The following is a 15,440-nucleotide window of genomic DNA, read 5'->3' on the forward strand; positions in this document are numbered from 1 at the left end:
CTTTTGGGCCTTCGTAAGAATCTCCTTGTCTCGAAAGAGGGTGTCATTCATTCTCCATCTAAATTGACCAGTTATTGTGAGTTTCATCTCCATCTTCACGGCGTTATGGTCGGAGCAAGTTTTTGGGCAGATTTCCACTTTCTTAATCTTTGGAGCCAGTCCACTAGTAACCCAGATTTGGTCAATTCTGGTCCAGGTCATCATTGCTTGGGAGAAAAAGGTTCCCTCTCTCTCCAGAGGGTTCCTTGTTCTCCAAATGTCTATCAAGTCCATGTTTTCTGTCATTTCGAAAAAAGTCTTAGGGAGTCTCCCTTCTTTAGTAACTGTTAGTCTTTGTGCCTTGTCCATGTTAGTGGAGACCACGCCATTCATGTCTCCCATGATTATCATATTGTAATCCAGATAGTCCGTCAAAGTTTCATGAAGTCTCTTAAAGAAGTCAGATTTGCCTTCATTTGGTGCATAAATTCCAACAACTAAAAATTTTTCTCCTTGTACTTGTATCTCCACAGCCAGATATCTCCCTTGATCATCTTTAAATATCATTTTTGGAGCCCATTTCTCCTTCACATATATTACCACTCCCCTCTTCTTAACTTTGTCTGATGAGACAAATTCTTGTCCTAACCTTTTATTTGTGAGTAATCTCCTGTGGGCTCTAGTTATGTGAGTTTCTTGTAAACATATCAAATCCAATTGTTCTCTGTTCAAAATATGAAATACTTGTCTTCTCTTCAAAGGCCCATTCAGTCCATTACAATTCCAACTAAGGAATTGCAGAGCCATCTTGTTATTTTCTTAGGGCTCCTCCAACAGCTCCAAGTTGTTGCTCTTCTTCTGACGGTGGTGGTTTTTGTCCAAACGAGAGACTCAGGATATCCAGTGCTCTCCTCTGTTCTGCAAGTACGTCCACAGTCCCCTTCTGTAGGTCCTCCTGATATCTTGCCAGAAATTTGTCTTTATCTTGAATTGTCTTTATTTTCACTTTCTTTGCCTTGTAGTCGAATGACAGTCCTTGTGGGAATTCCCACCTGAAGCGGATCTGATTTTTCTTTAACAAAAGCACCAAATCCTTGTAGAAGTTTCTTAAGCCGGTCGCCGTCTCTCAGCCTAACTTCCCTTGCAGGGTTGTTATGAAGATGACATGGGAGCTGGGAGAACCATGTACATCACCTTGAGCTCCGGGGGGAAAGGTGGGATATAAATTCTAATGAATAAATGCCAAAGAGAAGCCTATGAATAGGACTTATGTGAAAGAATATCCCATTGAAGCCAATGGCACTTAATTTTGGGGTTGGGGAACCCATGGGTAGGATAGTGCAGCAAAACAACAGTTGGATGCTCAGTTAGTTTGCTTAAATCTAATTGAGGTCATTTGGATTTGCATTTTAACACCAATGCCTGCAGTCCCATGCACATTTATTCCCCATTGAAGTCTTGAGTCAGCTTGTTCAAGATCAGAGTGCAAAAAATAATTATTAATTTTTGGGAGAGCCATGACTGTCTGTTAATAGCAGGTAAGGTTTCAGATAGACTTGGAAAGCATTTTTAGAGGTTGCATGTTTCTCATTTTGCTCTCCACTAGCCTATTTCCCTCCCCCTCCCCTATTAGGTATTAGATAACATACCTTCAACCTGCATTTTTCTTTTGGGCCCTGAGGGGGGTTTGTATTATTCGGTTACCTGCAGATAAGTTAGCTGTGAGATCCACAAAGCAACCAGTAATAGTCAGGCCTCAAAAGCAAAATCAAAACTTAACAACAGACGGCAGACTCCCTAAAACCTTTTTTGAAATGACAGACAATATGGACTTGATTGACATTTGGAGGACAAGGAACCCCTTGGGTAAAGAAGGAACCTTCTTCTCTGAGGCCCACTTATCATGGACACGAATTGACCAAATTTGGATATCTAGAGGGCTGGCCCCGAAAACAAGAAAAGTGGAAATCTGCCCAAAAACCTGCTCCGACCATAATGCCTTAAAAATGGAATTGAGACTTTTTCCAACTGGATCCTTCAGGTGGAGAATGAATGACACCTTGCTAAGAGATCAAGAGATTGTTAAGAAGGCCCAAAAAACGCTAAAGGACTACTTTGAAATAAATTTGAACACTACGGTGGAGAAAAGAACAATCTGGGACGCAAGTAAAGCCGTAATGAGAGGGTTTCTGATACAACAGAATACAATAAAGAGGAAATTTTGGAATGGAAAAAAAGAAAAAATTCTAGAGAAAATAAGCGAAGGAGAGAAAAAGCTGAGAACCAAACCAAAGTCAAAAGAGGTGCTAAGAGAGATCAAATTCCATCAAGCACAATATTCGAAACTGATCAATCAAGAGATTGAGTGGAAAATTAAACAAATGAAGCAGAGATCGTTTGAATCAGCAAATAAATGTGGAAAGTTGCTAGCTTGGCAGCTGAAAAAAAGACAAAAGTTAAATACGGTTACAAACTTGGAGATTCAAGGAAAAATAGTTCAGAAACCAGAAGAAATAAGAAAGTGCTTCCACAGATACTTCAAAGATCTTTATGCACAGGGGCCTCAGAAAGAACCGGAAATAGATCAATTTTTGAGGATAAATGGACTATCTAAAATAAGTCAAGATAAAAGATCAATTCTTAACAGCAAGATAACTCAACAGGAAATTGAAGGTGCCATCCAGAACATGCAGCTGGGCAAATCTCCAGGCCCGGATGGACTTACCTCCAAATACTATAAGACTTTGAAGGACTACTTGATACAACCGTTGTTGGAGGTTTGTAACCAGATCATGGAGGGGAGAAAGGCACCGGAAACGTGGAAAGAAGCATTTATCACATTGATTCCCAAGTCAGAAAGGGAAAAGACTCAGCTTAAGAATTACCGTCCCATCTCACTCCTGAATGTGGATTACAAAATATTTGCAGACATTTTAGCAAATAGACTTAAAAATGTACTAAATGAAGTAATTCACAAGGACCAAGCAGGCTTTCTCCCTGGCAGACATATGTCTGACAACACTAGGAACATTATTGATATACTGGAGTTGTTGCGAATTAGAAACACAAGGGCTGCTTTAATCTTTATTGATGCGGAGAAAGCATTTGACAACATTTCTTGGATGTTTATGAAGAAAAACTTGAAAGGGATGGGAGTGGGACGGGGGTTTGAAAATGGACTAGAAGCAATCTATTCAGAACAAAAAGCTAAATTGATAGTGAACAATGTGGTATCGGAGGAACTCCAAATTGAAAAAGGGACACGACAGGGGTGCCCTTTATCCCCTCTGCTATTTATTTCTGTTCTGGAGGTACTGCTGAATATGATCAGGGAGGACCAGTTGGTGCAGGGTATAGTGGTCGGAGCGAAACAATACAAACTGAAAGCTTTTGCAGATGACCTAGTCATTACAGTACAGGAGCCAGAATCTAGCACAAAAAGAGTTCTTGAACTTATTTTGGAGTTTGGTCGGGTGGCGGGATTCAAGCTAAACAAACAAAAAACTAAGGTTTTGGCCAAAAATTTGACGCCTACAGAGATAGAGGGGTACCAGAGAGAGACAGAGCTAAGTGTGGTTAAAAAAGTGAAATACCTGGGGGTATCTTTGTCCACCAAAAATTTAAATTTATTCAAAGATAATTATGAAAAATGTTGGTCGGAAATTAAAAAAGACTTGGATATTTGGTCAAGATTGAAACTTACCTTGTCAGGCCGAATCGCAGCTATAAAGATGTGTGTGCTGCCAAAAATGCTATTTTTATTTCAAACCCTCCAGGTTGTGGACAGAATGGAATGTTTCGGAAAATGGCAGAAGGATATATCTAAGTTTGTCTGGCAGGGCAAAAAGCCCCGAATTAAATTCAAAATACTAACTGACTCAAAAGAAAGAGGGGGGTTTGCCCTGCCGGATTTAAGGTTGTACTATGAGGCTGCAGCCTTCTGCTGGCTGAAGGATTGGTTTCTGTTGGAAAACACCGATGTCCTAGATCTGGAAGGGTTTGACAATGTTTATGGTTGGCATGCATACTTGTGGTATGACAAGGCGAAGGTTCATAAACTGTTTAAAAACCATATTGTCAGAAAATCAATTTTTGCCGTCTGGATGAAGTATAAGGACTTATTAGAAAGCAAGACCCCGAGGTGGTTATCACCAGTGGAAGCCAAGATTTCTAAAAAAAGGCCCAATATGGAGGCCTACTGGCCAAAATATTGGGAATTGATTGAAAGAGTTGGAGATAATTGGAAGCTCCAAAGCCAGGACAAACTGAAAAATAAGGTGCGAGATTGGTTACATTATGCTCAAATTCAAGAGGTATTTAAAATGGATAAAAAAGTGGGTTTCCAGTTGGAGAAATCGAAACTGGAGATGGAGTTACTAGAACCAAAGACTAAGGTACTTTCGAGGATGTATGACTTGCTGCTTAAATGGAACACACAGGATGAGACAGTTAAATCTGCTATGATAAAATGGGCACAGGATGTAGGACACAACATTATGTCTGAGGACTGGGAAAGGTTATGGAACACCGGTATGAAATTCACGGCATGTAGTGCCTTGAAAGAGAACATTATGAAAATGGTATACCGGTGGTACATGACCCCAGTCAAGTTGGCTAAAATATATCATCTTTCTGATAATAAGTGTTGGAAATGTAAGGAGGCAGAAGGGACATTCTTTCACCTCTGGTGGACCTGCCCGAAAGTAAAGGCCTTTTGGGAAATGATACATAATGAGCTGAAAAAGGTATTCAGATATACCTTTTCTAAGAAACCAGAGGCCTTTCTTCTGGGCATGGTGGACCGGAAGGTGCCAAAGAAGGATAGAACCTTGTTTATGTATGCAACCACAGCAGCTAGGATTCTTATCGCAAAGTTCTGGAAGACACCAGATTTACCCACACTGGAGGACTGGCAGACGCAGCTGATGGACTACATGGAGTTGGCAGAAATGACTGGCAGAATTCGAGATCTGAGCGAAGAAACAATGGAGGAGGACTGGAAAAAATTTAAGGACTATTTGCAAAAATATTATAAGTTGTTTGAATGTTAAGATTGCGCACGATTAAGAAACGTTATGCTTCTGCAATTTACTTAAGTAAATGATAAAGTAAGTATTGATGGAAAAAAACGAGACAAATTAGAAACAAAATATTATGTTTATTAAGAGTGTTAAAACTAAATTACAAATTTTTGAAATTGGTAACATAATAAATTTAAAGGTATAATAAGATGGGAAACAAGATAACAAATTGCTGAACTGGCTAGAATAATGAATGCAATGCCGAGAGGATGCGAGGAGGTCCAAAAGTGAACTGCTGAAGGACGTTATGAAAGTTTCTTAACTTTTTCTTCTTTTTCTTTACTTTTCTTCATATATAAAAAATGTTTCTTGTATGTTGCTATGTAAACAAAGCTGTTAACCTATGGAAAGAAACGCAATAAAAATTTTTATAAAAAAAAAATAAAAAAAATAAAAAAACAAAAGTAGATTTTAAAGTTGTAAGAGTTATCTGACTCCCCCCCCCCCAGCATCCAGTTATTCTCTCCCCCCCATTGCATAGACTTGCTTTTATTTCATTTCTCAAAAGAATGGTTTATTGAAAAAGTGACACTATATTTTCCAGTCTGCTGTCTCGGAGAGGCATAAAATCCAAGCGAGATCCATGAAATTTAAAACCATAGCTATGGTCTGAAAACTGGGGGGGGGGGCAGGGAGCAAAGAAAAGAGAAGTGCTTTTTTTCTTCTTATTTCACAGAAGTTTCGGAACATTTTGAAAACACACTGGAAAAAGATTAAGTATTAAAACTCTACTGTACGAAAATAATTTTATCATTTGCCATCACCAAAGGAAGTCTCATTACAGGCCCATTAAAAAGTACTGGAGTGTTACGATGATTTTTTTTAACGTCTTAAAAGATTTTAAAGCTTAAGGAAGAAAGAGATCTACCATTCATTCCCCCCTCGCTATTTCAGTACAGAGAACTGCATAGCAAGGACATGGTTTGCTTATTGATCCGTTTTCCATCCAGCATTTCACATTGTTTTGCACAGCTTATGCAAACTACAATTTTAGTGGTTGTCTTAGTTAAGCCTAGTAGCATCTCTCCTCATTAAACGGAGCAGAACCATATCCTTCTATGCTATTTTTTAAAAAAATCATGTACATCCACACCGAAAAATAAACTTTCTTATTCTTCTGTAGGCATGACTGCTGAGATTCTGTTTTGATCGTATCTCACCTTTTTGATTTGCAGACCAGAAAAGCAGTTTGCATGCAACCTCGTTAGACGATGCAGAATACCTGTGGCCTAAGGAACTTGTTGCTTCTGGAAACAGCCAGGCTTCTGCAAAGGCAGGCCGCAACATTCCTCGGAGACACACCGTAGGCGGCCCTCGAAGTTCCAGAGAAATTCTGGGAATGCAGGCATCAGATATGGACAAGAAGAGAGAAGCTTTTCTAGAGCACCTGAAGCAGAAATATCCCCACCATGCCACTGCGATCATGGGCCACCAAGAAAGACTGAGAGATCAGGTATGGAAGACAAAGCAAATGTTTACATATGTGGCTTTGGTTCTGATGCTAAAACCCCTGTGGATATCTATTCACGCATGAAATTCCTGTGCAAGTGGGCTTTGCTGCTGAATGGGAACGAATTCATGGAGCTCCTGCTGATACTGAAGCCAGTCAGGGAGCCCTTATTCTTGCAAGGAATCAATATGGAGCTTGCGTACATGTAAAAAGCTGCCAGATCAGACTGATAAAATACAGGAATTGCTGGGTCTTAGAAAATCATACAGTGCAGTTCCATTTGAGAGTGAAAGCAGGAGAGAGTTTGTCTGCAGGAAGTTTCTTGTATGAGGGACCATGCACGTAGAAAACTTAACCTGTCAGGGGAAAGTATTCTAATCTAGCCTTTTCCCTGACATGTTTAAATGGTTTGTTTCTTTGCTTTTTTGTAATGTTTAGGGCAGGCATAGGCAAACTCGGCCCTCCAGATGTTTTGGGACTACAATGCCCACCAACCCTGACCACTGGTCCTGCTAGCTAGGGATCATGGGAGTTGTAGCCCAAAAATGTCTGGAGGGCCAAGTTTGGCCATGCCTGGTTTAGGGTTTATAAATACTAAGCACCCAAATATTCAGTCCTGCCGCTTCTGCAGTCTGAAATGATATAGTCTAGCAAGAGTTGCTCCACTGCCAACACATGACCCACCTGATCGTGTGTTTTCTATTGGCTGAAATTCTTTAGGACAGAAATACAGACCATCTGACTCTCTTGAGTCAGGAGTAGCCAGTGTGGTGCTCTCTGGATGTTGTTGAAAGTGAGCTTTTACAAACCATGAAGGGATGTGTGATACTTGAACTGACAAATCATCGCTATAAGGCTGTTGCTCCACCTCTGCTTCTCAAGGAAGGAGAGATGAACAGAAAGGTATTTCTAAGCCATGGGTAGCTAACATGGTGTCCCCCAGATAATAAACCACAACTCCCATCATCCCAGACCATTTGCCATGCTGGAATGACTGCAGTTGCAGCCCATAACATCTGAAGGGCATCATATTGGCTTCCCCTTCTCTAAAACATGATGTGCCTCACGATTTGTAAGCTCAGCACAGGGTTTGGGTTCCAAATCACAGGGTCATATTCAACTAACTTTTGCTTAGAGTAGATCCATTGAAATCAATTACTTTGGTTCATTCATTTTAGTGGGTCTGCTCTGAGTAAAACCAGTTGGATGCAATCCATGAGTTGTTTGCGAGATTTGAATCTGAGCCTTTGTCAACCTGCTGTGACAGAAGTATTTTAACAGGTTCTGAGGCACCAGTTTTGCTCGACTAAACACAATTGCTTTTCAGCGCTTATAGGACATGGCATGAAAGCACAACCTGCTTCTTTGTCAGAACTAAGCCATAGGCAGCTGTCGAGAGGGATGCAGGAGCCAGGGACAAGCTTGGGAGCTGGAGCTAAGGGCTGGAACTAAAGTTGGGCTTAATATTTGACTCTGGGTTTTCAAGACAAATTTGAACCTTGCTGAAATGTACATATCGGGGAATATTCAGTGACTTTTCAGAAAGGGCAAAATTCTCAGAACTTTTTCAGGGGTGCTACCTTAATGATGCCAGAGGTAGGACAGGGCAGAAGGAGACTTACCCCTGTTCCAAATTCCTTTCTTCTTGATCATATTACCTAGCAAAAGTTACACTGACAAAAAAGGTGGTGCAAGTCAAATTATGTTTTAAAAGCTTGGCTTCTCTTTGCCAGGCTTGGGTTAGCTTGGCTAAAAGGAGTTTAGAATAGGGGTAGGTTACACCAGTATAGATTATACTTGGCTTCCTATAGTTTGGATTGTTCTGTTAGGTTGCCCCCCATAAATTGATTGACAAAAGCTTAAGATGACTGGTGTGATAATTAAAACTAGCAGCCCTACTGTTAATTTGTGTGGGTTTTTACTGGCTGCAGCTAAGCAGCCCATGGTGGTGACTGGAATGTGGAAATGTCCGGTTTGCAATTAAATTTAGTACTGAGATCCTTGGCCAGCCCACATTATGTCATTACAAAGTCTTCAAAATGAATTTAAGATTGAGGGCGGATTCCATTTTCCTACCCCACCCTTTCAAAAGCATGCAAAGTCAAATAAACATCCACAGCTGACTTTGACAAGTCCTCTGTATCTGGAATGTGTCACTTGTCAGTGATGTCACTGATGGAGAGGAAGTGGAAGACAAAATTTGAAAATAGCTACTATCTAATCAAAGAGCCATTTTCTGAATGACACAACTTAAATTATATACTGAGAAAATGCAAAACCCAGATGCTCTGTTTCTGGTGAAAATGGCCATAAAGAAGCTGTTTCTATTCACATTCACAACTAAATGCACCTAATATAGTTTACACAAAGAGACATTACGATCAACATTTAAAGCAAAGCTAAAACACAAATGGGCAGAACAGGAGCAACCTAATAAAGGGTGGATGAGAAGAAATGTTGGGGTCATAGCAAAAGCTATTTTCATTTAAGCCAGCTTGGGAGGGGTTAACATGCCAGTTTCTGTCCATGTTTCTTTTACACCAGCCAAAAACATTTCTTTTCTGCCAGGCTTTTGGCTTTTATCTGTGGGTGGGAAGTTTTAGTCCTGCCTTTGAAAAAATATGAATTGAGTTTTAGATTTTTCTCCGCCTTGTTTTCATGCAAATTACTTTTGCAAAAGACGCAACTAATAAATTTGAATCACCATCAACTTCATAATAGCACACTTTGTACACTCACATGTTCTGACATAGGGCTGTCTTGTTCTGCATTCCCCAGATACACATACCCTGGTGCTCTAAAGTTATCTCTGTTCTCTAGTGCAGTGTTTCCCAACCTTTTTTGGGCAAAGGCACACTTGTTTCATGAAAAAAATCTCGAGGCACACCACCATTACAGCCCCGTGACGTCAGCGTGCAGCGTCACGCCAGGAGGGACATGAATTGCTAGCAAATTACATAATCACCTCCTTGAGGGCTGGCTCATCTTCTCCGAAGGCAGAACCCCATTAATTAACAGGACAGACTCACACCATAGGCAAGACGAGGGGGGAAAACCTCAGTCATGCACAGTCATGCACATGTGGGGGCTAAATGAGGACGAAGACCGGGCAGAGAGCAGGGTTCAAATCACCCCACCTGGCCAGGACAATCCCTGGGTGCTCCCTTGGGCCACTCGCCTGACCCACCTCGCAGGGCTGTTGTTGCGAGGATAACACGGGGAGAACCACGCGCGCCCCCGGGAGCTCCTTGGAGGAGAAAGCGGGCGATGAATGCAATGCACGAAATATATGAGAGGTGACCAGGTTTTGCAGGTGAGGGGCCCCCCGCCAGCCTCCGCTTCCAACACCCGGCGCAACGACGCCGAAGTTTCCCCCCGGGCTCGGCTCGGGGAGCAGCGCTGCTCCCCCCCGGCTCCCCTTCGCCCTCCCGGCTCTCTCTGCCGCCCACTGGGGACCCCCCTCACCTGCCAAGTCCGGAGCGCCGGTGGAAGTTGCATGCATGCATGCAGGGCGCCGCGTTGCCATTGCATTGCACTGCACTCCATGCAACGCCTGCACGCATGCATTGCCTTGCACGCTCGCCAAGGGGTCTCCCCGCGGTCCGATGCGTCCCCTCCGGCGCGGATGCAGCATTGCAAAAATAACACCCCCCCGACGCAGCCCTACCTGGGGGGCAGCCTCCGCCTCCGCCGCTCCGCCTCCACGGGGATCCCCGGGCTCCATCCTGCCGCCCGATCTCCGCGGGGGCACAGGCAGGCTGCGCGGGGTCTGCGCGGAAGAGCCCCTGCCCGCCCGGCCGCCGCCGCTGCGCTCATTCCATGGCCGGGAGAAGAGCGCTTCAAACAAAACGCCCGGCCCGCCAGGCCACGCTGGGAAACGTAGTTCGCGCACCCCGCGCGGGCGCGGAGCCCAAGGGCGAGGGGACTACGGATCCCGGCAGCCCCCGCGCCGGGGACGGAGGGGGAGAGGCCGGGTGCAGGGATGGAGGGACGGGTGGGCGAGCGAGTGAGTGGCAGCCGCCAAGCCTTGGCCGAGAGCCAGGAAGGGCCTCCCTGGAGGAGGAGGAGGAGGAGGAGGAGGAGGAGGGAGGCGCAGAGCGGGAGGGAGGGAGAGAACCCCAGGGGTCATCTAGTGACGGCGCCCCAATCGAAAATTTGACTTTTTAAAAAAAAATCTTTCGAATTTTTTAATTTTTCCCGCGGCACACCAGGCAACATCTCGCGGCACACTAGTGGTTGGGAAACACTGCTCTAGTGTGATGTACGCGTGTACGTGTTGTGCTGCAGGAAACTCTGGTACAACACTGGTGTTTCCCGCAGCAGCTCATAAGATGCTGGAGCTGCTCTCAGAGCTCTGATTTCCTGCCAAGTACTATAAATCTCTGAGTACTGCTTGTGCCCCCCCCTCTTTCCCCCTCTGACTTTGAAATCTTGAAGCTCTTCCCTAACTGCTTCATTGATTGTGCTTGTTATCTTTGTAATGAACTAGAGTATCTGTGTGGAGAATGCAGGGTGGTAGTTAAAGATAATGCACAAATTGCTTTCTTTTTTTAAAAAAAGAGATGTGAGATTAGATCTTTCCTGAGTCATGTAAATATTTTGTTCCACTGGTGAAGATACTTGCAAGCCAAGTTTGAACAGACTGTTGCAGAGACAACCCTACACATTTTGCAACTTGATCTCCCTCCGAAGCCAATAAATTACAGAAGGAATGCAGTAACTGCATTTGCTGCTTGTTTAAAATGTGCCACACTTGCTAATTTATTAAGACTGCAATCCTAAGGGAGCGACGTTTTCTCAGGAGTAAGTGAGGTCGAATTCAGCAGGACCTACTTCTGAGTAGATATGGTCAAGATTGTGCTGCTCTGTTGAATTCAGTGGGGCTTACTTCTGGGTAAAACATGCATGCGTCAAAGGAATATCTCCTGTTTATACATTTTATAAATGAATCGGGTATGATAATAAGTGCATAACTTTTAAAGCAACATCATTCCTCAGAGGGTGAGAACATGTTGCCTTTGTCTAGAATCATTCCCTCGCCAGGTTCATGATCAAAGTAGAGATGTGTTTAAAGATAGCATAAACAACAAGCTGTTCATCTTAAAACTATTTCATGGAAACCTGTCATACAATTAGTGAAGTCTGCTTCTTCATCGGTCGTAAAGACCTGTGACAGACAATCCCTAGCTAATTGGTAATGGGTGTATGTGTGGTCTGCCTTTCTTCAAAGGTTAGAGTACCACAGGATTACAGGAAAGGCTGGCTGCCTCATAAGCTTCTGCATGGGTGGAGGCTCAAAAACTAAGAGGACCTAATAAGAGAATTGGCTCCAAGTCTGTGGAGGCCCGTCTGAGACTTCTCCTTCCCTCTGTTGGTAGACCCTGGGTGGTTTACATGGTAGTGGTGATACCTAGTAACAGGTAACAGCACTGTGAAAAATGTCAGGTCGTTGAGGGCTGCCATTTTAATTTCCCACAATGCCCCAGAGTAGTGATGGGAGAGGAATTAGTTCAGTTCACATTTTAATATGAAATGCCCCAATTCATAAGTTCTGAAATCAAATTGAAATGCAGCTACCCTTCAAAATACCGTATTTTTCACTCTATAAGGCACACCTTTCCCCTCCTAAAAAGTAAGGGGAAATGTGTGTGCGTCTTATGGAGCGAATGCAGGCTGCGCAGCTATCCCAGAAGCCAGAACAGCGAGAGGGATCACTGTGCAGTGCTCCCTCTCGCTGTTCTAGCTTTTCGCTTAGCTGCGCGAAGCCTCCTCAGGGCAGCGGGAGCCTTCATTCCACTGTCCTGAAGAGGCTTCGGGCGGCTATCCCAGAAACCAGAACAGCGAGAGAGATCGCTGCGCAGCGCTCCCTCTTGCTGTTCTAGCTTCTGGCTTAGCCCCTCAGTCCCTTCCCCCACCTCCTGGAAAAGCCTCCAAGAGCTGCGTGGAGTGTGTGGCTTTTCCCTGAGGAGGGAGAAGGGCAGCCTGTCAGTGACGGGCTGCCCTTCTCCCTTCTTGGGGGAAAAGCCTGCAAGCGCCGCACACACGCTCCACGCGACTCGTGAAAGGGAGCACTGAGCAGAGCCTGGGATGCATACAGGTTCTGCTCAGCGCTCCCTTTAAAGAATTTTTTTTTTCTTGCATTCCCCCTCTAGGTGTGTCTTATGGTCAGGTGCATCTTATGGAGTGAAAAATACGGTACTCACTTTTTCCAAAGGTGTCCAACCAAATGAAGTGTACAAAAATGTCTACATTGTGGCAATGTGAGAATTAATTAAAGAAATAAAAGTATTTTTTTCTCAAATAATGCAAATGAGGAGAACATGAGTTTGCAGACAGCCCAAACATAACCACAGCCAGACATCAGCTTTATCCTAACATGGTGTTCCCAATGACTCAGTTGGATGCTTTATCCATCCCATCTGTGTACTTTGCTGCCTTTGTGTGGGTGGCCCCTGCAAGGAGCTCAGCGTCCGGGAAGCCACCCCTTTCTCCTTCTATTGGGACACAATCACATCTATTGTTTTACTGCTGGGAAGCAGCCAGGTAGAATGACAGAAATGATCTGTTGATGTTTTTCAACTTCTCTTCCACCTTATGAATGCTTTGCTGCCTAATGGCTTTTGGACAGCATCCAAAGAACCCATAAGCACACAAATGACCTTCTCTGTGGTCACTGGGACTTCCACCACTGTCAGGTCATCAGTTTGCATCAGAAGCTGTTCCCAGAGATCCTCTATGTTTTTGTGAATAGTCAGGTGGAGGGGGGGTCTTGCTGCCTTTGGGAAGGGATCCCCGCAAACCTTGCTGCGTGCAGGGAAGCTCCCCGTATGACCATCTAGATATCAACCTAGCATGAAGCAGAAAAGTGCTTCTAATAGGCATGTCGGCACCCAGTGGAAGAACCTTTATCTGAACATCAACCCCCAGGCACTGTTATGATACAGACAATGCACTCTGACAGGTGTGGCTCTTATTGCAAAACAATTCCCCCGGAAACTAAGGCAGAACTTCTCAGATCTTTCTGAAAAGAGGAGTAGGAAGCTTGTCACAACTCCAGAAGCTGGTGCCGGACCGGAGTGGAGGAAGGTGTTGTGCGTCTCTCCCCACTCCACTCCACCCCCACCCCCCGCACCTTTGATGGAAAATGAAACTTTCAGCATGCTTTGACCAGGGAAGCCCGGAATGACTCGCGAATGAGACCCGCCGTTTACTGAAAAGAAGGAGGAGAGACATAAAGAAAAGGTGGTGTGTGGGTGTGGGTGTGGGTGTTTGTGTGTGTGTATAAGGTCTCAGAAATTTCGGAGGGGCAGCTTCTGAACGTGGTGTGCCAAGTTCCCTGCATTGCACAGGGTCCACAGAGTTGCACCACTCTTTCTTGTTGTTCTCTGTCCTTCGAGAGAGCAATGGCGGTTAGCGAGGGGGCAGTGCATTAGGAAAAGCAGCTGAGGCAGAGGAGGAGGAATCTGCTGTGAGATTCAAATAATGCACACAGCAGCGGTGGAAGGCTGTTAAAAAATAGCTGAATTCCTGCCAAATAAAATGGGGGGGGGGGAGAGAAAGTCTCCAGGAGAAACCAGTTTTACAGGTTGTGCTGCCCAAAGGGCATTATGGGTTCTTTTTAAAAAAAGAAAAGAAAAGAAAATTGTTGCAAAGGGAAACAATGAACGTGCAGAAACTGTATTAGCAAAACCTCACAAGGCCTGGGTCTTCAACACAACAGTTTTTCGGGTGTGTGCACCCTTGCAGGTTGTATCTTTTTGCACAGTTGTGCAGGTCACATTTTGTTGCTCCGCGGTTATTAGAAAAGACCTGTCCTATACTCCCACAGTTTGTTCGCCTTCAAAAGCCAAATAAACATGTGTTCTATATATTTTTTAATAAACCTGCTTTGTAGTAGATCAGCACCATGCCAAGGAGTAGACTGTTAAACATTTACTTGGAAGGAAACAGTTCCATTGCATTGTGCGGCCTCAATCTGACAGGTTAGCTCTACTGTGTAGGCAGGTGGGGTTTAAGTAACCATGGAGATCTGTGATGTCATGCTTGGGAAAGCATGTTAAGGCAGCTAAGGGTACATGTAGCCGTTCAAAGTCCCATAGGCTGGAAGTTGCTTTTATGCAAATGAGAAAGTTTCACTTGGAGAGGGGGGGTGAAAGGGGGGCTAAATAAATTGCAGTGGAGACACATGGGAGGCGTTTTACCTGCCTGGGATTGTAAGGGAGTTTGTTCGGAACTAAAGATTTGGGTGACTACTCAAATCCTGGGAGCTGTTCTCAAGCGTATTTCCTGGCTTGCCTCCAGAATCCTGCAATTAGGTAAACAAAAATGTCCTCCTTCGCTTTGCGACGACTATAATACGATTGTTTGAAATCTACTTGGCTGTGTTATTTTCTTGAGAGTAGAGCTGAATCAATAAACGGGGTTTTCTGGTATGATGTACTCTCTCTCCCCCCTCTCCCTCCCTCCTTCCTTTCCCCACCCCACCTCTTGATTTGAATGATCAGCAGATTTTTGAATGCTGTGAAATAAGGAGGAAGTTAGGTGACTCATGCTTAATACGAGTGTGGTATTAGAGAGGAAAAACCAGAAAATGAAAATGGATTTGTTCTATTGGTAGAACCTTTCTTACTAACAGTTTCTGCTTTCACTGTTAAGAATCAAACTTAATATCACAAGTTTGGGGGTTTTTTTGTTTTTTGTTTTGATAAAACAGCCTTTCAAAATGCAAACTGCAGAGGTCCTTATTATTCATTATTATAACATTATTTTGTGGAAGGGCAACTTTGGAATGGGTGCTACAAGTTCCATTATATGACTGCAAATGTTTGGAGGGGAAGAGCACAATGAATTCTTTCCCATCAACGAACAAACTATGTGGATAGAAGTAGGTTTTCCTTTTTTTGCTGCTGCAATAAAATGAGCGGACTCTT

General features: G+C 43.9%; 1 protein-coding gene across 1 annotated transcript in view; it reads left to right on the forward strand.

Annotated features, from left to right (window-relative positions):
* KIAA1217 overlaps positions 1-15,440 on the forward strand; it is a 375,624-nt gene that overhangs the window by 186,381 nt on the left and 173,803 nt on the right. Inside the window, 1 exon segment of the mRNA XM_081163126.1 lies at positions 6,236-6,513. Within this exon segment, the coding sequence (XP_081019252.1) occupies positions 6,236-6,513 (278 nt within the window).

This window comes from Podarcis bocagei (genome assembly GCF_964188305.1).
Source record: "Podarcis bocagei genome assembly, chromosome: 12".
Classification (NCBI taxonomy): domain Eukaryota; kingdom Metazoa; phylum Chordata; class Lepidosauria; order Squamata; family Lacertidae; genus Podarcis; species Podarcis bocagei.